The sequence below is a fragment of the Oryzias melastigma genome, linkage group LG1, assembly GCF_002922805.2.
Source record: "Oryzias melastigma strain HK-1 linkage group LG1, ASM292280v2, whole genome shotgun sequence".
Classification (NCBI taxonomy): Eukaryota; Metazoa; Chordata; class Actinopteri; order Beloniformes; family Adrianichthyidae; genus Oryzias; species Oryzias melastigma.
In genome coordinates this window covers 14,063,740-14,087,616 of record NC_050512.1, presented here as the reverse complement: position 1 = coordinate 14,087,616, position 23,877 = coordinate 14,063,740, and the positions used below count along the sequence as shown (strand labels likewise).

Here is a 23,877-nt window from a genome sequence, read left to right as displayed (position 1 = left end):
CTCATTTTTCAGATCAACTGTACAATTTTTATTACATTAGGATTTATATTTGATGACTGCAAAGCTTGGTGCAACCCTGTTACCAATTTTTGCAGGATGTAAATCTGTACTAATATTAGCTTTCTCTCAGGAGTTGAAGCTAATTGTCTACCTAACTGTTAGTGATTATCAAGATCACTTATGAAAAATAATGGTAGCAATGATATTATTAGTCCTAATTAGTCGTATTCTGCTTAAAAGTGTAAAAAGGTTGCACTGGGTAAAGTGAGACATTCAATCTAAGTTGTAAAAATATGACAAATAGAAGAGGTCGGCACATCATGTGATTCTATGTTAAGGATTCTTCTTCCACTATGAAAAGGTCATGGTAACAAAGTTGTGTGCATGTTGTGGGACACATGTTCCATTAATGATAATTAGTAATGGAAATATTTTGTTTATTTAAACAAATTTTCCCACAATTACAAGAGACACCAATGCTGTTCACCTTTTCCATGAGAGTTATAGTCTGGATGCCCTTCTTAACACAACAATCCAGTATTTTATCCGGACTGGGGACAAGCACAGGAAGATTCAGACTTTGGCTCATCGTGGATGCATACCACGAATGAAACATTTAGTACAAAATGTTGTTTCATTTAATATTTAATTTGGACATAAAAGGGGAAAATTGCATTTTAGGTTGTACTCATTTAATATTTTGAAAGATATTTTCAACCTTTCTTTTATCTTAGTTTTCTTAGATTTGTTCATAAGACAAGTAGTCAAACATTACACATTGTAGTAATTTGTTTATGGATATTTTTAAATAAGTTTGACAATGTTTTAAATATGTAGAAACACTCGAAACGCACATTTTCATTGATGGGGAAAAAAAGCTTTTATTTTTAAAGGTGAGACCGGAAGCGTGAATCTGTCTGACTTGCCGCGGGATCGGACTGCGCTCAGGTACACCGCCGCATCACACTGAGAGAGAGAGGGAGGCAGAGGAGCGATATTTATAGCCCAGAGCGAGGCTGGAGGAGCACAGTCAGAGGCGAAGCTTCGGGACCCACAGAGAGGCGCACGGACCACGACGAAGCCAAAAATGAAAGCGTTCCTTCTATTATTCGGAGCCGCGGTGGTTGCGCTGGCGCGCGCAGCCGCGTCCGACGGGGAGATCTCCTTCGAGTACCATCGCTATGACGAGCTGCGGAAGGCGCTGGTGTCGGTGTGGCTGCAGTGTCCCACCATCACCCGCATCTACACCACCGGGGAGAGCTTCGAGGGCCGCGAGCTGCTGGTGCTGGAGATGACCGACAACCCCGGGACGCACGAGCCTGGTCAGTTTTTACGCATCAAGTCTGCTCCACAGTGCTGCGGATGTACACCTCATCCAGCATCCCAGAATATTTACACTTCTATTTATGAGGAATTCAACATCCCTCCACTTTAATGAGACAAGCCCATCAGGCATAAACTCTTGATGCGTAAAATGCATCGATCAGAGCTTATTGATCCAAGGAAACTAGAGGATGGGTGCAGGTGTGAGTTTAGGGGCCTGCCGCATGACTTCACAGAAATCTAGATGATAGATTGTGGTATCAGCGACGCCAAGCCGCCATTTTGCTGCTTGATAAGAATCTGCTCATTCCCTTTCCGAGTCGTGATCCTGAGGAAACCCCTCAAGGTGTTGAATCAGGCCTCAGCTGCGTTTCCGAAGATACATCCAAAAACATGAATGTATACAGACATGTTTGGACCTCTAAAAATAAGTTCTCAAACACTTTAGAGTAGAATATGGTTCCATATGTTTAAAAAAGAAAACTTAAAGAAATACCAATTGTACTTGAATTTAGGATTTCTATAACATCAAACAAAACAGATGTGGACTGGTATTTTTCAGATGTGTTTGTTACATCTATTTCACTTTAATAAAATCTGTGCAATAGGAGCTGCAACAAAATGTCAATCCTATCTTCAAAATTATTTTAAATCAACAGGATTTTCCATTAAAGTCCCACTCCAATGATAATAGTCTTTTTTTACATGTTATTGTAGAATTTTTCTCATGATGGAAGACATATAAAGTAATTTAAGCTTAAAACTGCATATAAATATTTATTTATTCGTGAATCGGGCACAGATAATAATTGAAAAAGCTTGTGGTTGTGATGCAGCAACTGTCGTGGGTGGGGCTAAGTCTCCTCGCTCCTCGTCATTCTGATGCATCCACTTACAGATCCACGTCTTTTTCTTACCTGAGGTATCTCGATACCTCCAATATTACTCATTTTTTTGCACCACATATGTTAGCTTGGGGTTGCGAGGGGCTGTAAGAGAGAGTGCGAGTCCCCAAACGTTTACTTGTGAGGGCCACATAACTGTTTTCTTCATTGATGTCGGGCCGGGTCAGTCTGTAGGCTAACAGAAAAAGCGTTTTTTGAAAGCAGTTCTGTCTGCGATTAATGCTAACAGTGTTATCTGTTAGCATCAATCGCAGGGTGTGTCTAAACATTTATAGTTTTCCAGAAAACTATAAATGTTTATAGTTTATATTTTATATTTCTGGGATATTCACAGAAAAAGTCAGGAAATAAATACTTCACTGGCTCCTTGTTAATGTTGTTTTTAAAGCTCTTCTTGGCCCAGTTTACGTAAATGAGCTTTCAACTCATTTTTTATTTTCGGGTCCAGATTGGGGGAAAAAAGTTGTTCAGGGGGCCGGGCCAAATGTGGAGGTGGGCCGGATCCTGCCCGCGGGTCGTAGTTTGGGAACCTAAAGAAAGGGATGATGGGATATCAGTGGAGGGTTACTTCCACGCCAACAATCCTACAACTTAGAGGCAAATTTCTGATGAACTCCTTAAAAAAACATAATTTTGGCTAAAAATGGCATAATCATAATTAAAAGACCTCTGGGGACGATTTTAAAATAGATCAAAACATATTTGGAGTGAGACTTTAAACTGAGAAATAGCTGGTGTGTTTACCTCTGATTGAATTTGAACTCTCATGTCTAATTACTAAAATAAGACCTTTAGAATGTGTGTTCTGTCATTATATTTCACTTTCTTATTGTTTATTTTTTATGTTTTTTATTGACAGGTTGCATTTTGTTAACTTTCCCAAGGTGTACCATGTTTTACAAGGAGAAAACCTAAAAATATGTTTGTTTTTGTAAAATAAATAATAATGCAACCCTTGTTGATACATCTGGTGAGATTAAATCTTGACAAACTTTTAAGAAGAAATTAATTTCAGGCCCCCCCAAAAAATAAACTATGTAATACTCATGCACATTCGCATGAAGGTGTATTTTCCTCTCAGGGCGTGTTTGTATGGTTTCATTGGTGTGCCACAGGTTTGGTATAATTTAGCTCCCGTGGTTCCAGAGTTTAATGATTGTACATGCTAAATAGGCCTGTAATAGTCTGGTGGGCGTGCACAGGCATGAGTCACAGTAGCGATGTGGATCTCTTATTACTACCAGATGAGTTTCCAAACTGCTGCTCTGAAGCTCCGTCTCCCCTCCCTGGCCTTCAATCTCAGCCATGTTGGGAGAAAACAGGAGAAGAAAACAGGCTGCATGGACGGACAGATCTGTGTGGAACACAGGAAATGTGGCCATTTTTAGGAGCCCTCCATATTTGTCTGACTCTGCAATGAGTAGTGGAAGGTGGAGCCGAAATAGCGGTTGCCAGGGCAACAGATCGGCTTAGTGCACTGAGCTGGCTGGAGGCTCGCGGTTGGTTGGCTGGCTCAGGAAGACGATGGACCTGAGCAGATGCATCTCTCGGTAAACAACCATCTGTCATACACTGCAGCAGCACAGGCGCTGCCTGCAGAGATGAACAATGGTGACTCATTAGTATGTAGTGGAAAATGCGAGGGGGAATTACTAGTAAGTAGTAGACTCATTAAAATTTTTTAATTTAAAAGACATTATTGACAGTTCTAATTTAGACATTTTTGGAAAAGTAAAACTCCCAAACAGAGCTTGTTTAACCGCTTGACAACTATTGATGCAAATATACATCAAACCACTTTGGCGCCAAAATTACCTCAATTTTAACATCTATTTGAAAACCAAAGACTTAAGTGTCAAAGTCCATCCATCCATTTTCTAAACCGTTTTGTCACTTTTGGGCTGCCGGAGCCTAACCCGGTCACTTCTGGACGAAGACAGGATACACCCTGGAGAGGTCACCAGTCTGTCGCAGAGCCACAATCATACAATACATGCTCACATTCACACCTAGGGCCAATTTAGGGTACCTATGAAACATTTTTTTTCTTGTATGGTGGGAGGAAGCCAGAAAAAAACATGGAGAACATGCAAACTCCACACATTGGTGAATCTGTTTTTGGCCCCCCAGCTGGTAATTGAACTGGTTCCTTCTTGCTGTGAAGCAATAAGCGCTAACCACTCCACAACCCTAGGTGTCAAAGTGAGTCAGTAATAATAGCAAACTTCATTCAGAGTTGAGTCATTCTGCATTTTTAGGCTTTAAAACTTAAAGAATGCTAGCTCAATCAACCCCATCCTCACTTAGAAGTTGCAATTTTGACCAAAAAAAGTCACATTTTGATTTTTCTAGCACGGCAATTTCTCATATTGTTTTTAGGCAAAAAACAGCGACTTCCTAGTTAGTTTTTGCAGACCCACTCTAATGAAAATTGTGTATTCAGCACACCCTTCCTCAATGATGGAGGACATATTTAAAGAAAATTAAGATCAAAGTTGCATTTCTGAGTATTTCTTTACTCAAATTGTTGTGAATCAGAAGCAAATGCAAAAATACAGTTGGAAAAGCCGGTAGCATGGAGTGATGCTGGTACAGTAGATTATTTTCAAGGTTTCTGCTTTGATGCATCCCATTATAGTTAAACTGATCCATGTAAATCTTTGTTTTCCTCATCTGAGATGGTATCTGGCTCTGATAATGCTCATTATTTTTGTTGCATCACTAATGTGAGGTTGGCATTGTGGGAGCGTAAACAAAGGGATGATGGGAAGTCAGGGCGGGCTTACTCCGTGCCAATAATTCAGCCCATAGCTCAGAGGCAAATTTCGTATAAACCAGAACCGCTCTACAGAAACTGTCTTAAAAACAACACCTTTTTTGCTTTGCATAATCAGAATTAAAAGAGCACTAGGAAGGTTTTTAAAATGGATCAAAAGCTGATCAGAGTTGACTTTAAGGTAATAATTCATGATTTTATTTGGAAAATTCCACCTTTTGATGGTTCAAATGACAAAATATGTAAATGTTTTGGAATAGAAATGTTAAAAATGAATAAGTATTTAATAAAACTGATTTAAAAAATGATTTTTTTTTATACTAAATCGAATCAGAAATGTAGCATGTTACTAAGAAGCTGATTTATATGCTACAAAGAACTTGGTGAGTTTATTCAGTGAAGGGATTCACTTGACATCCTGAAAAAGACTATTATCTTTTTATTTTTTTATTTCTGTGCATTATTGTCCACTCTTGCTCCAGAAAAACAATATACAGACATCTCTCTCCATTAGAGCTGGTGTTGTGGTACATAGCACCTATACAGTCTTCCACTCTCTACATAATGAGATTATTTTGGTGACTGCTGCAGTCAGACGGCCTAAGACAAACAGATCACCACGGCTGTTCCATGGATTACTCCCGGCAGCGACACACTTCCTCATGCACTTCTTGGAAGTATTACATTCACATTACAATCTGTTTGTTTCTATTTCTTTAAAGACATTTCAAAATACTAAACTTGTATCCATTAAGATGTTTTCACTGTAAATGCTGAGGTTTTTAAAATGAAAGTTGTCAGCCTAACATGAAAGGAAATCTCAGCTGGGATTAATTTAGGAAGCATTATTAAAAATAGTCCATTTGATGGTAGTGATTATGTTTTCAGTGCATCTGTGAACCCGCCGTTGTGCCATATGTTTCTCTCATACGAAGGAGGCGTTTATTTCTCGTGTCTGGCTGAACTGAAACCGGGGGCCTCTCTTCTGAATCGTGTTTGGAAGCCTTTCTTTAACATGAGGAGAAACTCTATCTCATAATGGTTTTGGATATGTCTGTAGGTGATGAAAAATTAATAGCTCCTTCCAATCTCATAAAAGTCACATTTTTTTGGACTGAAGAAACAGCAATAACCCTCAGTGATCAGCAGAGTAAACTGTCCAAACACAGTGATATCAGATGACGTCTGCTCTTGTGGATTTAAAGAGGCTTTTAAATGGAACAAGCTCCTTATTAGAGGGACCAGCAGAGGAGGAGGGCAGAGTTTTTGCCCATAAAACTCAGTATATTTTTGGACGTTTTCCCTCCGAGGACTCGGAGCCTCTTCCTGTTGAGATGAAAGGGGGGAGCTGATGAAAAAGGAAAAAAAAACGGGACAGAAAACAAAAGAGGGATGATTGAGAAAACAGTCAATGTTGCATGGAATGAGGGAAAAAGGTAAAGAGTGGATTAGGTTAAAAATCCGAACAGGAAAGAAGATGAAAGCGCAGTCTGGAGGTCATCTATTATAGATCAGAAAGACCCCACCCCCTTTTACCACTATTGCTTTGACCTGCTTTGATTACTTTTACTTTTTTGTGTTTTTATTAACGTTTAACATGAAGAATTATCATTTCGTTTATAGTTTCCTGTTGCATTTGGTTGTAAAATTACCATTGGTTCAGGGGTGGAGCTACTGGGGGACAAGGGGGCCGCTGCCCCCCCCAGAAAAAAGCTTACGCCACACTTATCCACCCAATTTTTGAGTCAATATTAGTCTTTTTATTGACAAAGATCGATAAATCATCAATAAAAACATCTAAAAAAATAAGAAATAATATTTTCAAATGAAATAAAAAGCAGCAAAACTCCAAGACGCTTTATTTCCCCCTAATGCCAGTGTGATGGAGAAGGTGATGACTCTGGACCATTGACATATTTTTACTGGACAAAACAAGGTGTTGATGTCACCAATAGAAAATGCCCTACCTCCCTCGGACCCTCGTGAAATAAGGCCAAAGCCGTCACCGTGGCTTCCTGTTCGTCTGTCGACATTTTGAAACCCGTAACAGTGATTGGTCCGAGTCGGTCTGAGTCACATTTTAAGAGGAACTACTGTCAACCAATCATGAGTGAGCTGGCTCCAGCTTGTTCGAAGACCCTCATACTAAAAGTGGGCTCTGGAGAAGCTGTTAATCAAATATTGGAGGCGGGGCAAGCAGACACCACATACTATTACTGAGGCATCTGATCCATCAGTTTATAATCTGAATAATTTGCAACAAAGAAAAAATATCTTTGAAAAAATTAGGATTAAAAATGACTGAGTAATACCTGTCTATTTCTCAATAGAAGTCTATGGGATTTTGGTCTTCTTGAAACCAGCAGTTACTTCCTATTTGGGACACGAGAGGGGAGGAGTTGAGTTGTCCAGTGATTATACTGTCAATGCTCTGGACTCTGAAACACTACAAACTGAATTTATGCCACTTCTTGGTGATAAAAGTGAGTGGGTAGCTATTCCACACATATTCAATCTTGGCAGCAGGAAACGGTGAGTAAGTGTGTTTCTTCTTCAAAGAAAGTCCCATTGTTTGTTTCAGGGAAAAAAGACTTGGACACAATTGTTAGGGAAAAAAACAACATTTTACAAATCTTTAGATGAGACAAGTTTGAAAACTTTGAGGGATCTCAGCTCACAGAAACTTATGAAAATTTGGACTTACAAAAATTAATTCTCCCCACAATTCAGCTCAATAGTTTGACGTACGATTTGGTTTAAAACCAAGAATTGTTTCTTCCTTCGTGTGAGTGAGTGATGGGTCTGTGACTGCAAAGCATTTTTGGCCTTGAGGAAAGTAGAAAAGGCGCTCTAGAAGTTTACTCCATTTACCATCCAGGTCTGGTGGTGGAACATTTGTCAGTAATATGAGATGTCAGGGCTAACAAAGCACTCGTGCCTGTTCGTGACGGCGTATTTACTCAATCTTCTAGTTAATTTGTCTCCCCAAGCACCTGCTCCTGTCAGGGTTTCCACGACGACTGAGATTACTCAGGTGCAACATACTCTTGACGTCGCTGCTGCAACCGTTACTCCTCCGTCACCGAAGAAATCACTATCGACGAGCTGTCATAAAGCCTGGAAGTTTCTGACAGCTGGTGGATGGGCTTTGATGAGTCATCTTCACCTCTGTTTCTCTCCTGAAAGCATCTTGGATGTTTTACTTTTGCAAATTAAATTATGTTCAAATATTTTAGCACTCAAAATATTTCTAAAATAGAATGCATTAGTGCAATCTGCAAGTTTATTTTATTTTTTAGAAATTTTAGTAGACTTTTTCTGCATGCAGAGTTAGGCGCAGTCTTGAAATCATTAGGCAGATTTCAGCATTTAAAAGTATCCTGACTGCCAGATGTGTACTGGGCTGTGTATGTATCCTGCTAGTTATGACCTCAATGGCTTTGCTGCAGAAGTACATCAAACACAGAAAAAAAAAAACAGGAATGAGTTGCAAATCTTGAACGTTCGCCCACATCTTGAAGAGATTGTTTTTATACACGTTTGTGGTCAGGAAAAGAAGAACATGGAAATAAAATCTGGGCACAGGTTAGTAAAACCAGGAACCTTAAAGCTTTAAGCACACACACATTGAGATGCCTTTGAAAACTCACAACTATAAATATATTTTTTCATATTTTAACTTTGTTATGTTTTATCGCAGTCAGGTGCTTTTAAATATTTCCACACAGACAATATTTAAAGTAGGTGCTAGATCGCTGATGCGCGTTGATTGTGTATTTTAAAGGGGGTCATTAATCCCGCATCATTATTCAGCCTCATTCCCACCAAAGCTGAATATTGTTTTTTTTCTAATATTTTGCCGAATACATTTGGTCACCAAATATTCTGTGCTTCCCTACTTGGAACTAGAAGGTACTTCCTATTTGGAACACGAGAGGGAAGGGGTTGACATGTCCAGTGATTATATAGTCAATGCTCACGACCGCTTTCCAAAAAAAAGTATTATTTTTGTCATATTTTGTGGAAAAAATACATTCTTTGTTGTCACATAGAACCATTAATCTTCAGGTAACAGATGATAAAAAGAATGTCACGGTGTACTTTAGCTCATACTTTGTCAGTTTTGACATGTAATAACAAAAAATGTGATGGATTTTTAGGCTTAAATGTGAGTTTACTTCCCTGTCTTGAGCTTGAATGTGGTGTTTTTTTTTCTTTTGTTCACAAATAACCTTAAAAACAAAACTACAAACCTGAACAGATACCTTTACAACAAAGAAAATAGAAAGATTTATCCCTGCTTCTAAAGTTGACAGTCAGTCAATCTATTTTCTCTTTTGTAGGTTTTAATTTATTAATTATAAACTATTATAAAAGTAAATACTAATGTTGAGACAAAATAAAATATGTTTATCCATTAAGTTCACATTTTGAAAAACTGAGGTATTACATTTGTCAGGTTTTTTATATTTAAAACAAACAAAAGCAAAACTTTAGTATAAACTATAGCAAATATGTCTTGCAAATGTAATTTGATGGTTTTACTTTTTTTTTCAAAGTTCCTTTGTGAGCTTTCTCTTCTGCTGTCATGCTCTGTAGGAAAACAAAAAAAAAACAAACACCTGTTTAAACGCGGTTTCAGGCTGTTTTTCTGCAAGTGATAAACAACCTGTGACGGTCTCTAATCTGCTGCTTCTCAGTCATTACTGTCCAAGAGAAGCTCTGGGCTGCAACTTCTGTTTTACGAGCTGCTGTATTTGTCAGTATTTCAGGGGAGAAAACCCTGGAGAAATTGTTCCAAACCAAGTTAGAGTTAGCTATTATTTTGATTTACTTTTTTAAAGATATGAGATTGTTTAGTGATATTCCATCCATCTTTTGAACCCACTGAATCCCTTTAGGGTCACGAGGTTGCTGGAGCCAACCCAGCTACTGTGATATTGTGATTCTGGAAAGCAAAAAATGTCAAATCAAAGCGTAAACTGTGACGACGGTGTGTTCCTGCAGGTGAGCCGGAGTTTAAGTACATCGCCAACATGCATGGAAACGAGGCAGTGGGGAGAGAGCTGCTCATCTACCTGGCCCAGTATCTCTGCAACCAGTATCAACAAGGCAACGAGACCATCATCGACCTCATCCACAACACCCGCATCCACCTGATGCCCTCCATGAACCCGGATGGCTTTGAGAAGGCGGCCTCACAGGTAATCGGCGGGTTTGGGGTTGTCTCGGGAACGTCCGGTAACTTCTGCCTTTCCTTTGTGCCGCTCAGCCGGGAGAAATCAAGGACTGGTTTGTGGGCCGCAGCAATGCGCAGGGGATCGACCTGAACAGGAACTTTCCTGACCTGGACCGCATCGTCTACATCAACGAGCGAGAGGGCGGAGCCAACCACCACCTGCTGCAGAACATGAAAAAGGCCGTAGACGAAAATGCAAAGGTATATAACACACTTAGTGTTTTTACACCTCAATTAATATATTATACATTATAAAACAGTTATAATGAAACCATTAAAACATTTGTTCATCTTCAGCTGGCTCCAGAGACCAAGGCGGTGATCCACTGGATCATGGACATCCCCTTTGTCCTCTCTGCAAACCTGCATGGAGGAGACGTTGTAGCCAACTATCCGTATGATGAGACCAGAACTGGTATGAACTCAGACACATGTATGTCAAACACTATCTGTTCCTCGTTTAAATGAGTCATTTCTATATAAACTGTTGTCTCCCTATTTGTTTGAAGTATGTAAACAGCTTTCAGGATGTTTCGTTCTGTTTTATGGAGGTCCACCTTCTCCGTTAAGGATTCAAATTACTTTTTTTTTCTTTTTTAACCACCATTTGGATTTAATTTGAACCACATGCAAATTGTTTTGTCCTCAAAAGCCTCCCCCAGTGTTATTAGTAAGCAAACTGCAAGGTGCAATGTTAATGTGGTGGCTTTGATTTTGTCTCAGCTTATTGTCTAATGATTTTTGCATTTGTATGTTCTCCTCCCTGAAGGATCCACCCACGAGTACAGCGCTAGTCCAGATGACGTGACCTTCAAGTCTCTGGCTAAAGCTTACTCCATGTACAACCCGGTCATGTCCGACCCCCAGCGGCCCCCCTGCCGCAAGAATGACGACGACTCCAGCTTCAAGGATGGCATCACTAACGGCGGAGCGTGGTACAGCGTGCCTGGAGGTGATAAATCAAACCTTCTGTCTAAAATATTTTTGCTTCACCTGTATATACACACAGCAGATTTCAGGATGATTTAGATGATCTCTTAAGATTTATTCAGACTGGACATGTTTGGATCGCTTAAAGTTAACAAGAAGTTGCTTTACTTTATTTAAGTAAAAAATAAAAAAAAGTTTAATCTTATATTTGTCATCTTCAATGTATGTGGCCAAAATAGGAAGTTTTTACTTTCTTCAAATTAAAAGCACAAACAGGTCACATAAACTGACAATGCAGGCATGTCAAAAACTACGGCAGAAATAGGAAGAAAAAAAAACACTCAATGAGATAATAAAACAAATGATAAATGTATGTTGGCATTTTAAATTCCTTTTTAAGACTAAAAAAAAAGCGAATTGCTAGAAATGAGTGGTAATTCACTAAAAAAGGAGATATTTAGACCTCGAGATTCATGTAAAGATTAACGTTTCAATGAATTCTATTATGTTTGATATTATAAGATATGAACATGTATTTTCCACCTTGAATATAAAAGATTGGTTAGCCCAATGCAGAAACCAATGTAGTAAAATGCAGTATAATTAGGGGGCTTTATGAAAACAGCAGATAAACAGTGAATTGCACATTTAGATTTGGTGCTTTTTTAAAGTGACATTTTGATTTTGTTAAGGTTTTTTATGACCCTCCATCCTCTCAACAGGTATGCAAGACTTCAATTACCTGAGCAGCAACTGCTTTGAGATCACTCTGGAGCTCAGCTGTGACAAGTTCCCCAGTGAGGACACACTGAAGACCTACTGGGAGCAGAACCGCAACTCCCTGGTCAACTACATCGAGCAGGTCAGCAGAGATCTGTCCAGTTAAACAGCTCATGGGTTCTTTCTGCAAAGAGATTAAATGCTGAAGGTGGAAACAGTAGGTTGTTAGTGTGTGTGACATTAAAATATATTTGATTGTTTTCCTCTATTTGTACAATATTTACTTTGGGATAAGCAAAGGACATTTCATACAAATTAAGTGAGACATATTTGATTTTAAAGCTAAAATAAATGTTTTGCTGCTAGATAATGGGGCATAATCTGAGTTTTACAGTTGTTAATGGGTTTGTATAAATTGCAGCTTTGATATTTTACTGCAAACAGACCGCCTCACTAAAAAAACAGTAGGTCTGTGTATCACTGCGGTTTGACTTCATTTCAAATTTGAATCCAATAAATATTAATTCAAATATAAAATTTGTATTCAAAACAAATTTTGTTTAGAAATGGAAAACACTTTGCATAACTAGCGACAAAAGTCAACAAAAAAGTTACTTTGCTTGCTGAAATTATTCATTCTTACATTAAAAATCAACTGAAAAGTGTACTTCAAAAGAAAATAAACCATTTTTTTTAACCCAGCCAACTATTTAGTCAGTATTTTGGTAAATGCAGCATCTTTTAATCAATCTTATCACAATTCTATGACCTATAATTAATTTTATCACACTGTTTTTTAAACCCAGCTGTAAAAGTGATTATATTTGTCGTGTCTGTGCACGTTCATCTGGTCCAGGTTCACCGTGGCGTGAAGGGCTTTGTTCGTGACCTGCAGGGAAACCCCATTTCCAACGCCACCATCTCTGTGGAGGGAATCGACCATGACATTACCACAGGTATTAACATTTAGATAAAAATTCTAACACCCCTGACACCACTCTCAGGAAACACTGCAAACTCCACATTGGAGTCTACTGTCTTTTAAAAGAAATAACACCTCAATACCTCCCTCTTGTGGACACAACTGGTACTACAGTCTCTCAGAATAATTGCGTGTGAACCCCAAACAATTATCAGCCCATTGTATGTTTATTTCCAAAGCTGAGCAGCATGTAATGTCTATGTTTTAGCCAAAGATGGAGACTACTGGCGCATTTTGGCTCCAGGAAACTACAAAGTAGCAGCCACTGCACCAGGATACCTGACTGTCATCAAGAAGGTGGCTGTTCCCTACAGCCCTGCAACTAGGGTGAGACACACACAAACAACAGATCTAATGATAAGCTAAACCTCCAACATGAGAATAGATATGTGCAGCTTTATGCATAAAATGTTAAAACACAAAAGGATAGACACATTTATAAATTCTATGAATTGGATGCATAAGTGAAAGTTTGCATTTCTTACACTTTATTAGGTGACAAAGACTTTAATGTACCACAAGTAACAGAAAATATTTTCTGAATGTAATTTTGTCATTAATATATATATAAAAAAGAAGTAGAAGAAAACATATCATACATGGTTTAGGAGACCTTACCATTTTTATAAGCAGTTACTTTGAGTTCATTTGTTTATACATATTTGGGACATAAGATGCAAACAAAGGAGTTGGGAATACTTTGAAAATATTCAGCATTGTTTGAGAAAGCTTTTTTGCTGATGCCACAAAATATGAATTACCTTAAATCATAATTTCTCATAAAAAACACTTTTAGAAACACAATTTTTTCAGATATTTATACAAACTAATGAAAAATGTCAGATGATAAATATTTATAAGGGATTAACAGGACAGGAAATAAGATTTTTTTTTTACCTTTTGATGCTTAAATTTATTTCCAGTTATGAAAAAAAAATAAAAACACATCTTTTTGATTTCATGTAGATGCTAAATTTAAGGTAATTTTGGAGCCGAAGAGCACATTTCCATCAATCGGTGTTAATATTATATTTAAGTTTCTCCATCTGATTTAATTTGATTAAAACTTCATATAAGTATTTTAAAGAAGTGTACACACATTCATAAAGGTTTATTGTTGCATTTTAAATTTACATGAGAAATCCTGTAGCTTTATTTTAAAAATTGCAAGTATATTTTACGTTTATATTAAACTTTTCCAATCTCCCGCCTTCATTCGTGTTCATCTCAGGTGGACTTTGAGCTGGAGTCATTGATGGAGAGGAAGGAGGAGGAGCGGGAGGAGCTGATGGACTGGTGGAAGATGATGTCAGAGACACTAAACTTCTAGAGCGTCTGTCTCAGCGGTCCGACCACTCGCACATCTGTGTAAAATACTCATCCTGTGTGCCCGTCCACTCTAAAGAGGATATATATGTATCCTCTCTTTCCAGTCATTTTTTGATCACACCTTTGATTATCTTCTTTGCCTCACAACTCCTGTAGATGGTCTGAATGTCCTGTACGCAGTGAAAGACGAGCAAGAAGCGAGCGGGTGGCGGTGAGGCTGCTGTTGACTTCCGTGGCATTGTGTTCTTTCGTTGTTCACGTGATTGGTAACCATGGCACCTATCTATATAACCGGTGAATGATTGCGCAATTAGAGAAGCTGTTTACATCACTACCACATGGCTCCGTCTGTGAGAAACCATGATTTTATTTCTTCCTGTTTTAAATGTCTCTGTTTTCCCAGGCTTTAGTACACAAACACAGAAAGTTACTGCACACAGAAAGCTTTCTCCTCCTGTCATCTTTACTCACGGCGTGTGAAATGATGTTTCTGTACTGTAATATAATTTAATAAAACAACACTATGGTTCTGAGATAATCAGGGACATTAAAAACACTGTAATATAACTGTACACATTATATTGTACGCAGTCCATAAAGGCCGGCTCATTTCAGTCGTTTCTTAGTGATGTTGAGATTCTTTTTAAACAGCAGCACAGCTTTGAATTTAGCACAAGAATGATTATAATATTTAATGTATTTATGAACTAGGTACTGCAAGACATATATCAACTATTTGGTTACCTAAAAACAAATAAACCGAGGTTTTTAGTCTCTAGAAACGTCATGTTGGACTGACCTAAGCTGTTCCTCTGTGTGCTCTCTGCACATGACTGTAAGGAGCTGTCAGAGGAATTGATTTTCACAGATTAATTATTGCAAAACTCTATTCTTAAACTTTATTGTAAACATAAATGTTAGAAAACTGAGTGGATGCAGTTTAACAAAACTGAAACCGCAGAAAAGGAACTTACGAATGTACAGCTAAAGAAACTTATAAAGTGTGATGAATGACCTGATCAATAAAATCCCCTCTTTATGTTGTCAAACTGGTCTCAATGTCTTTTTTTGGTTCAAACATTTCGACTGTGCATTTGTTTTATTTTATAGACTTGCATTCAAGCTACACATATTAAATAGTTTGTTTTGTAGAATATGCTTAAAGCAGTTCTCTGCACTAAAAGTTGTTATAAAATCTTAGAAGTTAAGTTCACTATTTAAAAAAAGCATCCTATGTATAAAGAAACTTTTTTTTCCTGTTTCAGTGTCCAAAAACTCTTTTTAAGTTTTTATTTTTGACCACTAGGTGGCAGAAAAACACCTATGGAGCAGAGAATCAGCCAACAAGACCCGGCGTTTTCATATCTAAATATGCTACCAAAAAACTGTGTTTTATGTTTTTCACAAAGAGGTTGTTTTGTATAATAAGAATATTGAATCTTGTACCAATACAAAAGCTGTAAGGACAGTCAAAACCTGGTCTTGTTTGGCATCTTAATTTTATTTTATTTTTTTTCTGTTGTAGTTTTACCCTTACTTTTTTCAGATCATAATTTATCAAATTAACTCATTCTGAACTGTCAAATTGGAATTATTATAACCTTGCCTTCCAAAATCCTAATGTCATTTTTATAAATATGGATTGTGCAATATTTTTTCTAAACTGGGACACAAGTAATGTTTTAAGTTGAAAAAAATAAAAGCAGCAATAATAAAACTTTTTTGTTATTTAGGTAGAAATAGTGTAGCAAAAACACCTTTGTTATCCCCAGATTGTGCAGGTTGTCCCACTTAAAAACACGAGATAAGTCTGAAATGTTCAACTGTGAGGGACAAAAAGTAAAGAAAAAAAATCCACGAAATCACATAGTACAAATGCAAGATCTCACTTAGTACAAATGGTCTTTAAACAGCAAGGAAGCAGCCCAGAAAGAAACTGGGCAATGATCTGAAGAGACATGGGACCACAGTAACTGTTTAAGTGGAACAACTTGCAGAATCATTGATTCTATACTTTTATCATTTTTTTCTGGTTTTAAGAATAGTTGATTAAAGAAATCCACTTATCTGTTCTGTTGAGAAATGTTGGGTTCTTCTAGCAATTCAGAAAGACCAGTGTAAACGGTGCTGGACTTTTAAAACAAACAGATTTAATGTTCCCAAGCAGCTATTCAACAATTTACAAATTTAAGCCAAAAACATTAATATGTTGGAAATATTTTTGCTACTTTACTTTTCTTGTAGAACGCTGTAATCAAATTGATTTGCCACAGAGATTAAATCATATGTAAGTAATGAAAAATCTCAGTAAATTAGGAGTCACATGACTCGACAGTCACATTGTAAAAATGTCAAAACTCCAAATTAATCACCGCAAGTGGAGAAACACTTTCCCTGGCACCACACATTCTCTGCTCAGAGATGTGTCTCCACACAGACATAAAGATAATAATGCCAAGTCAAATTAGAAGTTTTAACCTTGCAAAATGATGATGCAGTCATCTGTATAATCAGCAAAAACAAATCATGATGTGGGAATCTTTCAAAAACTGCTCTCCCATCTGTTCATTTGGAAACTTTCCAGTACATAGAAACCACATGGGTGTACAGAACCAGGTACATTCATGTCTTTCAGGTGCATTCTAACTGTGTTGTTTATTAGAGTTAGACACGTTTTTATTACACCTGTTTATTTAAAAAAAGGATATAACACACAACTCCACAGAACTGCCAGAAGAATATTTGTAATTTCTAAGAAAAAGTGTACAAGCTGTCAGTTAGTGAAACAGTTCTACTTGTTGCACTATGTAGTGTTTTTTGCCATTTTGTCCAAATCAAAAATTCCAAAATCTGGAGCCCTAGAAATTACCCAGAAGTCTCTGTGAAAAACCAGTGAGCATCGATGCTCACTAGTTTTGCAAAGAGAGACCACAATGCATTGCGTTTGAATGATTTCTCATGTAAAAAATGTATTTTAATTAATTTTATATTAAGTTTTTGACTTCAAAACACAGAGGTTTCAAAAATGTTCTATGTAAAATGTTTTTTTTAATTAGGTTTTACTTTTAAAAATCCGTGGCATTAGACAGTGTTTAGTTTTTTAGTAGTCAGGACATAAGGAGGGAATTTGGGCATGGCCATTTTCATACTGATGTCAAATGAAGTTGGAGCACAATAAGCACTTTTAATAATCATTTAGTTGAATAATTTTTCCCTTATATTATGGAATTCAAAAGATATTAATTACACAGCACAAAAAGACAAGGATCACAGATTGAGACTATTGACTGTATAAGAGAACTGGACTTAATAACCCCTCCCTCCTCCAAATAGGAAGTACCCACTAGCCCCATGAATGCCTCAATACATGGTCTCACGACAAAAGTTAAAAATGTTTGATTGACAGATTCTCCAGATTCACCTTTCAAGCGGTAGAGGTGCAGACTTCCAACGAGCTTACTCCTGATTGGTGAGAGTAGTTTACATAGAAACGCTGACTCAGACCGACTCGGATCAATCACTGCTTACTGACGTCGTCTGGCTCCAACATGAAGGCGTCCGTATTGTGTAAAAATGGGAGCTGATTTTACTGTTTCATTCAAGGAAGTTGTAAGCCATTTTCTGTGGGTGACATCACACTCACTCTATCCAGTTCTCTTATACAGTCAATGGTTTGGATGAATGAATGAGTAAAACACAATCTGTTTTGAATTCATATTGTACAAGTGAAATTCTAGAACATATATATATATATTTTAAAAATTGAAGTACTCTATGGTATATTGGGTGCTCACTTAAAAAAACAGCACAACAGAACAACAACTCTTACAAACTCTGGTACTGGTTTATTATGATGGATTAGAAATGTAATTTAAATTTGATAAACTTGTGTTGTGAGAGGTTCCCACTAGAGGTTAGTCTTCTGTCTTGGCTCCGGAATAAGGTTTTTCTTATGGAGTATTCAGATGATACAAAAAATGAATAGTATCAACTGTACCTCACAATGTCTTTATATAAAACATTACCTTGTAATGAGATCAAAGACATGAAGAACAACTGAAAGTTATCAAAGCATAAAAATTCTGAATTTATGGCCCATTCACCCATTGGTATCACAAATCAAATAAACTGGCAGAGAAACACAAATTTTAAAACACATGGCAATGGTTATTTCTTTTAAGTATAACGGAAAACCAAAATGCATAAGAACACCATGATGGTAAAAAACGCAATTTAAAATGCAAACACAATAAAAAGTAGAGCTGAAACTCAAGTGTAACAGAACAAAACTTCTGCCATGAAGTAATAAAAGAGAGACTCAAAACATTCCAACAACTGAAACTATGGGTTAAATACTCTTAGGACTAATTAACAGATAGAGCTGGTTGATAGGCCTCTAAAGCCTGGTGAGCTCATGACACAGAAGACTATTAAACACACCCTGAACATGAAACAGCTATTTAATGACCTAAAAGCAAAAAAAAAAAGAATTCACTAAAAATCCACTTTGGGTTTCAATTTATGGAACAATTCTTAGACGGAGTTGCAGTAAGTCAAAGTGCCAACAGTGAACTACAATGAAAAGAAGTGGACCGTGTGGGTGAGTCTACAGTGAGAGTCACAGGGATGGTGTTCATCACAGCATGTAGATCAGTTGGGATTAGTTCCTGATTTGTGAGCTTTTAAATGTCGACTGCTGTAAAAGTACCTGCAGAATTCAAACCCTAATAAATTTTAGGGTGAGCCGCTCCCAGCAGTAATTTACCCAAGTTCATGTCTAGTTCTCCCTCCCCTGCAGATTCATTTTTACACTGTGATCTATTTATCAGAAAAGAGGAAGTTCCTGAGATAAACCGCTTTTGGGGAGATGTAGAACCGTGAATATCTATGCACTGGAAAAGACAAAGGCTTTATGCAGTAATTTAAGGACGTCAAGCCAAACGTTTTCCACCAAACAAAATGTCTAGAGGGAAATGTTTCTGAAAGGTTAGAAAGCCTGAGTCTAGTGTTGTTTGATTTTATAGTTAGAGCTTGAATGTCGAAGCAGATCACCAAATAGACAGCTGTTTCATCCCAAAAAGGATGTATTCTACAGATTGTTTGACTCTTTGAAACATATTTTGAAATTGGTTCAATTAGTTTGTTACTCAAAACTCTTAAAAAACAATGTTTCATGTGTTTTTAACATGTTCTTGTGGGATTTTTCTAAAAATGGAGGACATAGATAAAGAAAATCCAGCTGCCAGGGCCCTTCAGTCACATAACTTTTCCACTTTCCCCAAACGATGTAATGCTAGGAGTCCCCAACATCGCAGAGGCAGGATGGTTTCCAGACATATTTCAATAAGGAGAGATCGTGAAAGTGTTACTGAAAGATTTCATAGTGAAACAGGAATTCAGCATGATTAGTCCATGGTTTTTGGTGGTTGGGCTCTTACATGCATCGGGTGACCTTGGACCATGTGAAGAGACCCCAGAGCCTACATACCATGGGTGTCCAAATCCAGGCCTCGAGGGTTCAGCCTCCTGCTGGTTTTCCAGATATCATGCCTTCTCTGCTGATGATTACCTGGATCAGGTGTGTTTATCCAATAAGGAGCAATGACAGGTCGGTTGGATAACGTGTAGGACATCAAGCCCCGAGGCCTAAAATTGGACTCCCCTGGTGATGGTGGTTAAGGTGCCGAAGCAAAGAGCCAGGAGGTGAAATGTCTGTAATGTGGATTGACAAACGTCTCTGAAATTGAAGGCAGGAATTTGATTGTGACTGGCCGAGAAGAAAGTGAGCATTTTAATTGATGAGTGATGTGAAGAATCAGCAACCCAGCATGTCTGAAGATGAGGTCGATCCTCCTTATTGAAATTGCGGCAAAGTTTCACTTTTTAGGAAAGAACCAAACAAAGAAACAAAAAAAACTTTTTTCCAGCCTGACTTTACAGTTAGTCTGGGGACTTTAGTTAGGGATGTAACCAGTCGGCCAAGAATCATTAGAAATGAGTCCCATATGGATAAAAAAGACTGATAAAATGATGAACTGCTGAGAAATTATCTACTGTTATTTTCATCTTCAGGCAAATGCTTCAGTGTAGCTCTCAGATAATCAGAAGCAAAGTTCTCTGAAGGTTGAACTATTTGGCCATGTTTCCATAAAGTGCTAAAGGAGGAAACTCTACCCACAGCATCACCTCATTAATAGCACCGCAGCCTTCTGAGTCAGTGATGTGATAGTGAGCATCCTCCGTTGGGGGATAAGGTGAACACAGAACTAAATAGCAAAGTACTTATCCAGAATCTTCTAGATCTCTGGGGTTTAAGGTTATATTTCAACAAAAATAAAGAGAAAACTGTTGATTCATTAATGTAACTGAAAACAAATTGAGTGAAATGAAAAACTGCAACAAAAACTGAGATCTATAATAGAATAATTTGAAATCCTATTATTTCCTTTCTTTCTTTTGCTGATTTTCTTACTCAAAAAGTTTGTGATTATGGTTGTTCATAACAAATACCTTCTGTGCGTAGCTTTAGCTCTAAAAAAGAGTTGTGATCACTTCCAGGAATGCACACGCACACACAAACACACACACATAGCAAGGATGGCACTTTTGCTCCAACTATGCAGTTGAATCAGCTGTTTTAGCATCAGATGCTAACACTGCAGATCAATAAAAACTTTGGTCTATTAGTCAAGCGGCCCTATTAGCATCTGCTATTGCATGTTTCCATCAATACCATTGATCAAGCTGTTTTGGCATCGGGACGCAGCGGAACACAAAGGAGACCTGCCCAGAGAAAGAGGACTTTTAATTTGATCAGAGAGCCAGCATCAGACGAATCTTACAAAGTGAGACTTTGCAGACTCCACAACTTTTATGTGTGTGCAACTTTCCAATGGCTGAAATGGAATTTGTAGCCAAAAGAACAACAAAAAAATGTTAATAAAAATAAATAAAGGTCAAATCAAGAATAAGTATTTTTACTTTCTTTGGAGAACTAGAGTTTCATCTTGCTCTGAACAGATGCACAATCCCCATTCAATTTTTGTGCACAAATTTATGAAAACAAAAAATCAAGTTTAAATTATGCATATCTATTTACGACACGTACCTAAATGAATGTTTTAAGTTTAAAAGGAACATTATTAATGGAATAATTTAGAATCTGAATTGTTTTTTTTAAGAAAGTGCTTTTCCTCTTTTCATTACAGATTTTTAAGGATCAAGAGTTTTTCAGGAAAAAATAGATAAAACAGAGACAAATTTAAAAATAGAATATAGTGAAAAGGTTTAAATATTTTGTGTCAGTCAATTAAAAAAAAAAAAAACTAAAGCTTAAATTAAATTGTCACACATTGAATAAAATATTTTAAAGTCTTCGCTTCTTGTCAATTTGATGATTATGGCTTAAAAGTTAAAAAAATTGATATTTAAGGGGATCAACTCTGACACTTACTGGGCAGGACACTTGGACATGTGACTGCGGTAGACAGGAATTGAACCAACATCGGAAGTTGACTTCTCTGCGTCAGATTTAGGGTTGAAAAAAGGTATTAATCCATCTTTATTTTTTAATACTTCAAATTTTAAAATATATAAATCAGCCTATTGAACCTTGTGTGCATTTATCTCATCCAGCTGCATTGCTTCAGACAGCACGGACACACAGGAATGGTGATCCAGGACTCGGAGGATGTTTATGAGGGGGAAGGATCTGCTCTGGATCTGGGAGGAACAACCTGACAAGTTCAACATCTCCTCCCTCCTGTCATGTTCTGACCCCACGCTCTTCATTACTTCTATGGTCACTGAAGCATTTATGTGTGGTGTCTTCAAACATTCACCTTCTGAAGCAGAAGATGACGAGCTGACAGCATCCCTGCACAAGTCAGCCACTGGGCCAATTTCATTCTTCTGCTGCCCCCTAGGAACAGTTTGAACTCGTCCTTTGAAAAAGATAGTCTTGCAAGGAACAACTTGGCCTCTGCACTCGCCTAGGATGGCTGCTGGTGCCTTTAACCCTACGACACTTTCGCTATAAAAAGTTACACCATCACTTTTGTCGGGTAATTTTTATCTGATATAATATACCAGATAAAAAGTATTTCACACAAAAAATAGTTCCAAATATGACAACACATGATTATTTTTTGTTTTTTATTTTTACTGTGATTTATGTAACAAAATGAAAAATAAATAAATAAGAAGATCCTAAAAACAGGCTTGAAAATGGTGGAAAAATTAGGAATTTGAGAAGAAAAAAATCCTAGAAAAAATAAATAATGATACTGGAGACTTGGTCTTTGGTCCACCCATTCATGGGACACGAGAGACTTTACTCAATGACCCATGACACTCAGAAAAACACAACTTATTGAACATCATGTGGATACTTTTGCTCGGGTGAAAATCCCCCAGAGTGCTCTAGGGTTAAGGTCCTGCAGTTGAACTGAGCCTTGAACGCTTCTGTTGGTCTAAAACACATGACATCTTCAGGCGCCAAAGTGTTTTCAGTCTCAGTCTAACAAAATGCATTAACAGCTGATACTTTTGAAAACAGAACTCTCTTTTGCCTGGTAGAGGAAACCCTTTGGCGTTTTGGTAAGGTCTGCCATTCTGTTATTTTCTTCATCTAAATCTGTTCCTGCGAATTTTCACAAAAGCTACTCAGTGTCAAAAATCCAGGTTACATCTAACCATTTGATGGATCAAATACTTTAGAGCAAAAAAATCAAGTAGAACAAATTTTTATTTACTTTCAGTGGCATTTTTTTAAGTAAATTTAGGCAAACCTTGAACTTTGAATGGATTGTTTTTTTTTTTTTATTTGGAGCATATACAACTTCCTGTTTACTGTGGTGCTGTTAAGTTGTAATTTTGACTAGGCGGAATCTAAAAAAATGAAAGAAAAAAAGCAGTTTTTAAAACATTTATTTAAACACGCATTTAAACACTTCTGTTGATGCAATGTTGGCAAAAACCTGACATTGGGCTTTGCTCTCTCAGTTCATTAATTGTCACATTGTAATAATATCCATTTTTAATTGAAATTGCAATTTTCTTTTCTTTTGACTTAAGTTGTAAAAGCGACTAGTGGTCTCTGCGTCATCCAGAAAATGCTCACTAGCTAAAATCTTGTCCAACAGTGAAATGATGACTCTAACTCTACACCAAACTCCATTTCTAAAATTCAAGAAAGCACAAAAAAAGAGAAAAGGCTATGCACTTAAAAACATTTGTTTATGGTATCTTGTGGCTTTTTCCGCAGGCTGTACCTCAGATTGTGTTGACTTTGACCCAGTTTAACTTTTTGGGTACCACATTTGAAGAAAAAAAAAATCCTACATTAGCTATGTAATTTGTATCTTGCTGTTCCCTTTTGGATGAAAAACCTTACTTAACTTTGTAACTTTTGTGTTGAAATCTGATTGTCTAATTTCTTCCACTGGAGTCAAACTGAGACATTAGCTTTTCTTAAATTACATGCCTGTTTTTACACTTTTGAAATAAATAAACAGATTAAAACTTTATTAACAAATTTGTGGGAATTATTAAAAAGTGACAATTTATCTGGCCAGTTTTTTTATTTACAGATATCGTTTCCTTATCCACTGATGCATACCTGTGGGCCAGTGGCGGGCCGTGCATTTCACACCTAGGCCTTCAGTAGTGCTCC

The 23,877-nt window shown here is 37.3% G+C and overlaps 1 protein-coding gene across 1 annotated transcript; it reads left to right on the top strand.

Moving 5' to 3' along the window:
- Positions 1-922: 922 nt before the first annotated feature.
- Positions 923-15,253, top strand: cpe (carboxypeptidase E). Its single transcript, XM_024259866.2, has 9 exons — positions 923-1,322; positions 10,012-10,208; positions 10,277-10,444; positions 10,541-10,658; positions 11,013-11,195; positions 11,896-12,035; positions 12,750-12,849; positions 13,084-13,202; positions 14,107-15,253. Exons 1-9 carry the CDS (start codon positions 1,088-1,090, stop codon positions 14,203-14,205), a joined length of 1,359 nt encoding a protein of 452 aa, XP_024115634.1. The 5' UTR covers positions 923-1,087; the 3' UTR covers positions 14,206-15,253.
- The last annotated feature ends 8,624 nt before the right edge of the window (positions 15,254-23,877 follow it).